Source organism: Hipposideros armiger, unplaced genomic scaffold (assembly GCF_001890085.2).
Source record: "Hipposideros armiger isolate ML-2016 unplaced genomic scaffold, ASM189008v1 scaffold_431, whole genome shotgun sequence".
In the NCBI taxonomy this organism is placed as follows: Eukaryota; Metazoa; Chordata; class Mammalia; order Chiroptera; family Hipposideridae; genus Hipposideros; species Hipposideros armiger.
Genome location: NW_017731781.1, coordinates 302,430 through 312,065, shown reverse-complemented (window position 1 = coordinate 312,065; position 9,636 = coordinate 302,430). Strand labels below are relative to the sequence as shown.

Genomic DNA, 9,636 nt, shown 5'->3' with positions numbered 1-9,636 from the left:
CCCCCAACCACTGCCCTCCCACCCCCGGTATCATGCTTATCTATTACAATTCCATTGAATCCGTTCCCACACTCTACTCCATGTATACATTATGTCTTGAGCGTTGTGTGTGTTTATGTGGACCTTGGTGTCTCAGATGTGTGGAGTGGTGTATCTTGGGGCAGTGAACTGCCCTGTCTCAAGTACATGAATGTGAGATGGTATGTGGCAGTAAGCCTGGGTGTTTAATGGCAGCATACTGGAACATTTCAAATGTGAGACGACACATATCTGGGTGTCTCAGGCATCTTTTGCAGCATATCTGGAGGTCTCATTGTGTGTGTGTGTGTTTCAGTGTATCTGGGTGTGGGAGGCAGTGTGCCTTCATGTGTGTGCACATGCATGTGTATGTGTACCTGCATGTCTGAGGTGTGGTGTGGTTAGCATACCTGAGCATCTCTGGTGTGTATATGGTAGGACAAAATGTCTCATGTGTATATAAGTATCTCGGGTGTATGTGTAGTATCTGCAGTGTAGACCTCAGGTCTGAAAGGGCAGTGTCTCTGGGTTCCTAGGGGTACAGAGGCACTGTGCCATAGTATCTTAAGAGTGAGCAGGGCAACAAACCTGAAGTCCGCAATGCTAAAATCTCAGGTGTGAAGAGGGCAGGTTTCTCAGTGGTGGTGGTGGTGGTGGGGATGTGTGGTAGAGGATCTGTTTCATATATGAAGAATATTTTTCCTGTGGTCTGTGTATATGAATGGCAGGATACCTGGCTGACTCTGATGTGTCCCTCCTTCTTTACCTGAGTGTTTCTGATGGGTTGATGGTGGAGCTGGTGACCACATCTCTGGTGTCTGAGTGTCTCAGGTGCCTACCCTGGACTATGTGTCTGGAGGAGAGTGTGCCATCCCTAGGAGTTCCTTCTGCAGACATGCTCCCAGATGTAGGCTCCCTGTGGCTGCTGAGGCTACTCCGGGACATCCAGCTGGCCCAGTTTTACCGACCCATCCTTGAGGAGCTGAATGTTACTCAGCTGGAGCACTTCGACTTTGTAAGACCTGAGGACCTGGACAGTATTGGCATGGGCCGGCCAGGTGAGGGACCCCTGCTCTGAGGCCCTGGTTTCTCCTTCCCTAACCTATTAGTTGCTACCTCTCCCTCCCCCCTCTCTCCCCTTACACCAGCCCTCTTCTTGCTTATAAATCCCTTGCATCATGCCCCCACCCCCTAATAGCCCAGCCCTTATTCTGGCTTCCCCCAGCCCAGCGCAGACTGGCTGAAGCTCTGAAGAGGCACCGCTCCAGGCACAAGCCTAAGAACTGGGTCTACAAGGTCTGTGTTTTGGGGTGGGAGTAGAGGCTTAAAGGGCCAACTTAGTCTTGGAAATGGGGTGGGCTGGGTGGCAGGGAGGAGTATACAGGGCTCTGTACACCAGATTTCCCATCTGTTTCAGATCCTTGGGGGGTTTGCCCCTGAGCAAAAGGAGACCATGCCACCCTCAGACAGCCCTCCGTCCCTCTGTGAACCAGAGGGGGGACTCAAGTGTCTAATCCCAGATAGTGCTGTGTGCAGAGGGGAGCTGCTGGGCTCCGGCTGCTTTGGTGTGGTGCACCGAGGGCTGTGGACACTGCCCAGTGGCAAGAGTGTAAGTACCTAGGGAGCCTATTTCATTCTGGGTACCTGGGCCAGCTGCCCCCTCTGTTCTTCTGCCCTGGAGTAGTTGTCCCCTAGGGTTCCTGATGGTGTCTCCCCCCAACCCCAGGTCCCAGTGGCTGTCAAGTCCCTCCGGGTGGCTCCCGAAGGCCCTGTGGGCACAGAGCTGAGGGACTTCCTGCGAGAGGTGTCCGTCATGATGAACTTGGAGCACCCACACGTGCTACGTCTGCACGGACTGGTACTGGGCCGGCCTCTGCAGATGGTGAGCGGACTTGCACTCTGGCTCCCAAGAAAGCCGCAGGGCTGAAGTGCGACAGGAGAGTGGGAGGCCAGTGTCCTGTGGGGCCAGGCCAAAGCTCACGCAGCGCTGTTCTCCCGCAGGTGATGGAGCTGGCGCCACTGGGCTCTCTGCACACACGCCTAACCGCTCCAGCCCCTACACCCCCGCTGCCCGTGGCCTTGCTCTGCCTCTTCCTGAGGCAGTTGGCCGGGGCCATGGCGTACCTGGGGGCCCGTGGGCTAGTGCACCGGGACCTCGCTACACGCAACCTACTGCTGGCTTCACCGCGCATGATCAAGGTGGCCGACTTCGGGCTGGTGCGGCCGCTGGGCGGTGCCCGGGGCCGCTACGTCATGGGCGGGCCCCGCCCCATCCCTTATGCCTGGTGAGGGGCGGGCCCATGGTGGTTGGTCTCGAATCCCCGGCCGGCTGGAGGGTGTGGATCTGGAGGGCAGTACCTAGCAAAGGGAGAGTGCGGAGGCAACTGGTCCTCGAGGGAGGCTGGGCCCAAAGGAGTGGACCGGTCTGGAAGGGCTCGGAAAGGAGGACTTTTGAGGGTGATGAGAGGACAGGAGCCACGCTCAGTGGAAGGTGGGAGCTCCGAGGGGCACAGATCCAGCCCCCTTCAGCATCACTTCTGCTGCAGGTGTGCTCCAGAGAGCCTGCGCCAGGGGGCCTTCTCTTCTGCCTCAGATGTGTGGATGTTTGGAGTGACGCTGTGGGAGATGTTTTCCGGGGGCGAGGAGCCCTGGGCCGGGGTCCCGCCATACCTCATCCTGCAGCTGCTAGAGAAGGACCAGGCCCGGCTGCCTAGGCCTCCTTTCTGCTCCAGGGCCCTCTACGCCCTCGCCTTGCGCTGCTGGGCTCCCCACCCTGCTGACCGGCCTAGCTTCTCCTGCCTGGAAGGGCTGCTCCAAGAGGTGGGAACCCTTGCCTCCCCAGAACACTCAGTCCCTCTTCCCTCCATTCTCTCTCCCAGGGTTCCATGCACAAATACTTCTGGGCTGGGTGGGGTCTCCGAACAGAACAGATTCAGTCCATACCTGTAGGGCGCTAAGAACCTTGGGGAGGCAGCTTGTGACTACATAGATGCAGGCCGAAGGGCTGGGGGCTAGGGCTAGGGCTGGGCCAGAGAACGGGGGAGCACAAAGCAGAGAGCAGTAAATTTACTGCTTTGGGTATGTGGGTATTTGACAAGCATGAGAAGGGGAAGTACAAGCAACTAAGGCAGCAGAGGTGCTCAGGGGCTTTCCCAGGGAGGGATTTGTAAGGAACGATAAATTACCAGAGCTAACATATAGAGCACATGATCTGTTAAGATACTGTACTAACAAGTGCCTTACATGTATGTATCCTTATGCATGTTTACTCATTAAATATTCACAAGCTAATAACTTCATTGTTATCTTGATTTTACAGATGGGGCAGTTAAGGCACTGAGAGTTTTAAGTGACTTGCCTAAAGTCACACGTAAGTGGAGGAGTTGGGATCTGAACCAGTCAATCTGACTTCAGAGCTATTCCCTAAATCACTATACTGTTAAAGGAGTTTAATCTTTACTCTGAGGGCACCTGGGTGCCATGGAAGAGTTTTGATTAAGGAAGTTACAAGCCAATTTTACATATTGTATCATTCTAGCTTGGTGCAGGAATGGATTAGAGGGATGATACTGAAGATGGGAAGACCAGGTAGGCGATAGTGGCTGTGAAGCAGAAGTGAGATGAAGAGAACTGGATGAGGGCTGAGACAGTGGGGCTGGAGAGAATGGAAAATTTGTAGAGGTGCTTGGGAGGCAGATGTGATAGGCCTGAGTGTGGAGTAAAAGCAATATACAGGATGATACTCCCCTTGATCTCCCTAGGTAGAGACAGCACCCCCCCCCCACCCCCCATTGCTCCCTCACCTCTGGGCTGTGTCCAGCTTGGCATGGAATCTAGGTCTGCCTCCCCCATTGCACTATACTTGGGGGACAGGGGCAGTCCCATCCTGGGCCCAAGACAGAGGACACACCTGATATGGGTTTGATTGGTGGGTGCATAAACAGAGAAGTCTCCTTTCTTCCCTGCTCCCGTGATATTCTTCTGACTGAGGCCACAAGCCCAGCCACACTTTCCTCCTGTCTCTATAGGCCTGGCCTCCTGAGGGGCATTGTGTACGGGATGTCACAGAGCCAGGTGCCTTGAGAATGGAGCCTGATGATCCCATCACTATCATCGAGAGCAGGTGAGAGCCTCGTCTCCTACACATCCCCAGCCTTCCTGACCTTGGTCCCTTTGCTGCTTTTCCCCAGCTCCTTGAACCCTTATCCTCTGCTTCATTTACTCCTCTCCCTACTGGACCCTGAGAGTTCTATCACAGTCCTGGCCTCCCCACTGGAGCCACCATTGGCCCATAGAGCCCTTTTGTATTAGAAAGAGAAAGGCTTTCCTTCCTCCAGGCAGATGTAGATCCATGGCACACACCTTGTGAGCTGAACGCAACAGGAGCCCAGCCCCCACTCCCTCCTTGCTCACATCTCATTCACCAGTGCCTCTTCCCACAGCCCCAGCTCCACAACCTGGAAGGGCCAGAATGGTCGCACATTCAAAGTGGGCAACTTCCCAGCCTCCGCAGTGATGCTGGCAGATTTGAGGGCCTCACCAACCACCCGTCCAATCCACAGAGGCTCCCCTGCCCGGGAAGAGCAACGCAGAGGAAGCATAGATGGGTGAGGATCTGAAAAAGTGGGGGACAGAACTAGGCTGGGGGAACCAACCAAGTTCAGCAACTGCTCTGGAAAGGGAAGCTTGAGGAGGGGCCAGGGTGAAGCTGGAGGGGAGGCTAGACTTGCCTTCCAGCTGGAGCTTCCACTCTGGGTCTCAGTTTGCCCCAGAGATTATTTGGGAGGGGACATTGATATGTGGGGTGGGGCTGGAGTGGCGATTGAACTGGATCACTCTCCAACAGGGACAGAGCAAAGACAAAGCTTCGGGAGTTACCTCTGGCACGGGGTCAGGGAAGGAACGTTGTGCCCCTGCAGAGGATAAAAGGTGGGTGTGGTTGGGGCAGAGTCCCCAAGGTCTGTGAGGAGATCAAGAACGACCCCTCCAGGGGTGGCCGGTTAGCTTAGTTGGTTAGAGCGCAGTGCTCATAACACCAAGGTTGCCGGTTTGATCCCCACACGGGCCACTGAGCTGTGCCCTCCGCAACTAAATTGAAACAACTACTTGACTTGGAACTGATGGGTTTTGGAAAAAAACAGTTTCCACCCCCCACCCAAAAAAAAAAAGGAACAACCCTCCAGTTGTGCACCCTGCTCTAAATCCATGCCTTTGCCCATGTGATTTCCCCACATATGATTTTCTTTCCCCACATCATTCTGCCTGTTGATATCCCAGCTGTACTTCCCCACTGCATTCTCAGTTCTTTGGGTCCTCATTGCCTAGGCCTAGATGTCTGTTCTGCACACCTGTCTTATTGTCCCACCTAACACAAGGACAACCTGAGGACAGCACAGGTAGACAGAGAACAGGAAGAAGGCAGGGTCCAGCATCTAGGCTTCCTCTCAAGTGGTTTCTTTCTCAACTATGCAGGCATTTCCAAGAGTATGGAATCCATTCTATCTCTGGGCCCCCGCCCCACAGGGGGTGGTTCAAGCCCCCCAGAACTTCGACACGCCAGAGCTGTGCCTCAGGGACCTCCAGGCCTGCGACCCTGCCCTCCCTTTGCCTCCAGCTCTTCTCAGCCCAGGCAATCACCTAGGGAGTGGCCTACCGGACCCAAAAGAGAACCACAGCAAAACCACCCCATGGGAATGCCTGGAGCCAGCAAAGCCACCGTCCCCTCTGGAGGCCTTTTGTCCGACTCCGAGTTTCAGAGGAGGGTTATGGAGGTGAGGTCTCCCTGAAGTGGCTTGGTGACCAGAAGGGGCTACAGGCTGGGAGGCTGGAGTAGGAACCTAAGTGAGGCTTTCTCCCCTGCAGGTGGAGCTGAACGTGCATGGAGTCACCCACCAGGAGTGCCAGACAGTATTAAGAGCTACTGGGGGAGATGTGGTTTCTGCCATACGGAACCTCAAGGTAAAGCCAGGCACTTCTCTTGGGTTCCTACCTCTTCTGCCCCTGCTCTCTGACAGTCAGCTGTCCGCCCTTCTGCTTTTACAGGTGGACCAGCTCTTCTATTTGAGTAGCCGATCCAGAGCAGACTGCTGGCGCATTTTGGAACATTACCAGTGGGACCTCTCAGCAGCCAGTCGCTATGTCCTGGCTCGGCCCTAAGCTCTGCTCCCTTGGGCATGGACACCAGCATGCACCAAGGGCCTGACTATATGGGACCAAGCAGAATCAGAACAAGGTCCTGACAGGCAGACTTTCCCACTTGAGAAGAGCCTGCTATAGGCAAGTACAGGAGGAGCCCAAGGTCAGGCACAGATGAGTATTTCTTCCTCCTCTGCCCCTTGGCCTCTGAGGGCTCAAGGTCCCTTGGCTGGGTCATAGAAGGATATAGTCCACTCTGCCCACTTTTCCAACCAAGAGAACTTGGAGGAACACAGCTGCTACACTTCATACCCACAGGAAGCTTCTACTTCTACAGAGAATGATCAAGTGGCCATATGGGAACAGCCATCCTGAACTGCCCTCAACTATCACACTGGGCTCTTGTGGGAGCACCCATCTTGGATGATGGAAGCAGCCAAATAGGCTTGGGGCACATGGCCCAAACTGCCTTGGCTTGGGCCGGGGCCATCATGGGTGATGAAAGTTGCTCTCTTGGATGCAAGGACACTTGATCTTGGTAGTATGGATTATTAGGTGGGCCAGCCCCCGCCCAGCCCATGTCATATTTCCCTTTGTTTCTTCCCACACCAACTCTTTCTTCTATCCTCTCCCATTATATACATCTTCCAATTTCCAAAATGTTACAAAGTTTATATGAATATAACATACAAAGATGCAGCCTCCTTTGTAGGGACAGGGAAGGAGGGGGTGGTTAAGTAAGGCACAGGAAGCTTCAGCAAGCACCAGCGGTGGGCAGGGTCCAAGGGGGAAAGGAAGGTGGCACTGGGCTCTAGGCCCTAGAGCTTTTGGCGGGAAAATGGGGATCCCTCCAAGTGCCATGGTCTGAGGCTGAACTAATTGGCCAAGCTGATGCAAGGAAGGGTGGCCGTTATCTACCATCTTTGGTGCTGCTTACCCTTCCCCACCCCAGCTCTGTTGTAAAACCCCAGAGCCCTGGATTCTAAAAGCCTCATTCAGGGCAGAGGCCCTGGAACAGGGTGGGAGGGAGTGAGTAGGGAAAGTTTGAAAGCCGATGTGCCTGTGTGCTGAGGGATTGCCGAGGAATTGCCGGAGGCAGTGGTGCGAGGTAGCAGGGGAAGGGCTCTCATACATACCCTTTTGTGGGGCCACAGGTGAAGGAGGCCAGGGGAGTAGGAAAGGGATGGGGCACCATAGCCCCCAGCCTCTCAGGCACCCCTGTCTGTCTCCTGCAGTGTACATGGGGGAAAGGGGCTGCCTCTGAGGACGGGCCAGGCCAGGGCAGGTGACCATCTTGAATTCTGTTTGAAGTGATGGTCTCCTCACCCTGAAGCAGTCTCTAACTGGTGATGGCAGAGGGCCCAGCACCTCCTCGCTTCTCGAAGAACATGTAGTCCTGAGGGGAGGGCACTATCAACAGGAGATCTGGCTGGGCCAGACTAGAACTGCAACCCCCCCGTAAAGTCTGTCCCTAACCCTCTCCTAGCAGGAGAAACTGCAACCCACCTCCCCACCCCCATAAAGTCTGTCCCTAACCCTCTCCTAACAGGAGGCCAGGAAGTGCAAAAAGCCTCCAGTGAAATCAAGACAGACAGCCAACTCACAATGAGGAATGTCGCTCCCAGAAGTACAGCCTTCACCTTCACGTCCAGATCCATTGGGAACTGCAAGCCGAAGTCATCTGCATCTGTCAAGGCTTCTCGAAGTAGCCCCCCCCACTGCTTGCTGATGCGGCCCACACTGCGGGACTCATCTGGAGTCTTCACCTGTCAGGGGGGAAAGAGGAGGAAGAAAAGACCCAAATAGGATGGGTACAACTGCTTTCACCTGTCTCCTATTTCACTCCTCATCACCATGCATGCTTTACACTTAGTGAATCTTCCCAACAGCCTTGGGTTTCCATGTGACTGACATCTGGGGAAACTGAGTCACCTTAGGTCATACTGTGAATATATAGCAAAAATCAGACTTAGATCTGTTGCCCTTGAAGGGCCATACATAACAACTGAACATCAGTGGTAGGAAAAATAGAAGCATGGTATCATCCAATCTCCTTAGTATGTGGCTGGTTGCTACATTTGTTTTGGTTACCAAAGTCCTTGTCACCCACATTTGGTGCAGTTTGTATCCTGCACAGAGTAGCTTGGCCAAGAGGGCAAAGGAGGTTACTAAAATCCTGGCTGCACTCCACCAGCCAACCAGGCTCCTAGAAGACTGTCTGCCCAAAGGGATGCCTCTCCTCTGCAAAGTAGGGAGGGCCCTGTCCAGCACTGCATGCAAGCCTCAGTTAGAGGGGATCCTTTACTGGGAGAGGGCAGCAGTTAAGTAGCCTCTGAGGACCATGATTTCCACTTGCCTCTCTGGGCCCAGGAGCAACAGGCCCTGCCAATGTAGGTGCTAATTCACAGTGATTCCCTGGCTCTTTTTCTATGCTCATTCTCTAGTGACTAGAACCAGAATGATTTCCTTTTCTGTCCTTCCTATCTCTTACTACACTGTCCTACAGTTCTGGGGCATTTCCTGCAAACCAGTCTGAAGTTGGGCATGGCCTCTCCCAGTCAGCTCTGGTCTCAAAAGTACAGCCCCAAATATGGACCATTCATAATTATGTAAAAGGGAGACTGGCTCTATGAAAACCCCAAAGTCTACATATTCCCATCCAGAAGTCACCAAGTTATCTCTCTCAACCAGTTCCTATCACAGAATCTCCCCCCAATTTTTAAAAGTAGTCTTAGGTAGGATGCCTCATCAGATGTCTTGGAAAATCTACTGGATTATACCCATTATTTTCCCCTTATCTGCACAAGTAATTATACCTTAAAGAATTCAAAGGTCTGTAAAGTGACTTTGTCTTCTAGAAACAAAGGTGCTTCCCAGGCTTCACCCTGAAACTGTCACCACTTGGGTTCTCCAGGACCCAGTTTGGTGATAGGAATGCATGGTGAAAAAGATATCACTTGGATTCCAGGTTGGAGGGGCCATTTGGACTTCTAAGTTGGCAGGGCAAGCCACAGGATATCAACAAGTTAAATTAGTGCTTACTCCAGGTCCTAAACTCTTATAAGCTCATGCACAGCAGCCACATGGATCTAGCCCATGGCAGACTTCATAATCTTTCACCCTAAATTCAGTCTGGCCTGGGCCGGCCGAGTGGCGCGGTGGTTAAGAGCTGGTTTGGGACGCCAGAGGTCCCCAGTTCGGATCCCACATATGAGGGCCAGTGACACGGCCCTCTACAGCTAAGATGCTGAACAACAGCTCAACATGGAGGTGGGCTGCCGTGAGTTGCCAGCGACAGCTGCTGCAGTGGGCTGCCATGGGCTACCATGTGTAGCCAGCAGCCAGCCTGAGCGGCCAGCAGCCGCCATGAGCGGCCGTCCAGAAGCCGGCAACTGATCTGCCTCGCCCAGGAAGAGCGCAATGATGGTGCCAACTTGGGCCAGTGAAGCAACGTCCTCCACAACTAGACTGAAGAACAAAAGG

At 53.8% G+C, this 9,636-nt stretch overlaps 2 protein-coding genes across 18 annotated transcripts in view; one reads left to right on the top strand and one right to left on the bottom strand.

The window, feature by feature from the left end:
- Window positions 1-7,787, top strand: part of TNK1 (tyrosine kinase non receptor 1) — a 19,074-nt gene extending 11,287 nt beyond the window's left edge. For 3 of the 11 annotated variants that reach the window (XM_019664989.1, XM_019664988.1, XM_019664991.1), the window contains exons 2-13: window positions 790-1,076; window positions 1,217-1,314; window positions 1,436-1,627; window positions 1,745-1,900; window positions 2,020-2,303; window positions 2,565-2,838; window positions 4,047-4,141; window positions 4,461-4,625; window positions 4,865-4,947; window positions 5,491-5,789; window positions 5,881-5,976; window positions 6,061-6,705. In XM_019664989.1, coding sequence (XP_019520534.1) covers window positions 806-1,076; window positions 1,217-1,314; window positions 1,436-1,627; window positions 1,745-1,900; window positions 2,020-2,303; window positions 2,565-2,838; window positions 4,047-4,141; window positions 4,461-4,625; window positions 4,865-4,947; window positions 5,491-5,789; window positions 5,881-5,976; window positions 6,061-6,174 — 2,127 coding nt within the window. In that variant the 5' untranslated portion in view covers window positions 790-805 and the 3' untranslated portion in view covers window positions 6,175-6,705. Of the gene's footprint in view, window positions 1-14; window positions 1,077-1,216; window positions 1,315-1,435; window positions 1,628-1,744; window positions 1,901-2,019; window positions 2,304-2,564; window positions 2,839-4,046; window positions 4,142-4,460; window positions 4,626-4,864; window positions 4,948-5,490; window positions 5,790-5,880; window positions 5,977-6,060; window positions 6,706-7,702 lie in introns of those variants that run through there. The other 8 variants (XM_019664994.1, XM_019664992.1, XM_019664986.1 and 5 more) reach the window with 6 other exon arrangements.
- PLSCR3 (phospholipid scramblase 3) overlaps window positions 6,805-9,636 on the bottom strand; it is a 7,250-nt gene continuing 4,418 nt past the window's right edge. For 4 of the 7 annotated variants that reach the window (XM_019664996.1, XM_019664997.1, XM_019664995.1 and 1 more), the window contains one exon: window positions 6,805-7,919. In XM_019664996.1, the coding sequence (XP_019520541.1) occupies window positions 7,593-7,919 (327 nt within the window). In that variant the 3' untranslated portion in view covers window positions 6,805-7,592. The remainder of the gene's footprint in view (window positions 7,920-9,636) is intronic. The other 3 variants (XM_019665000.1, XM_019664999.1, XM_019665001.1) reach the window with 1 other exon arrangement.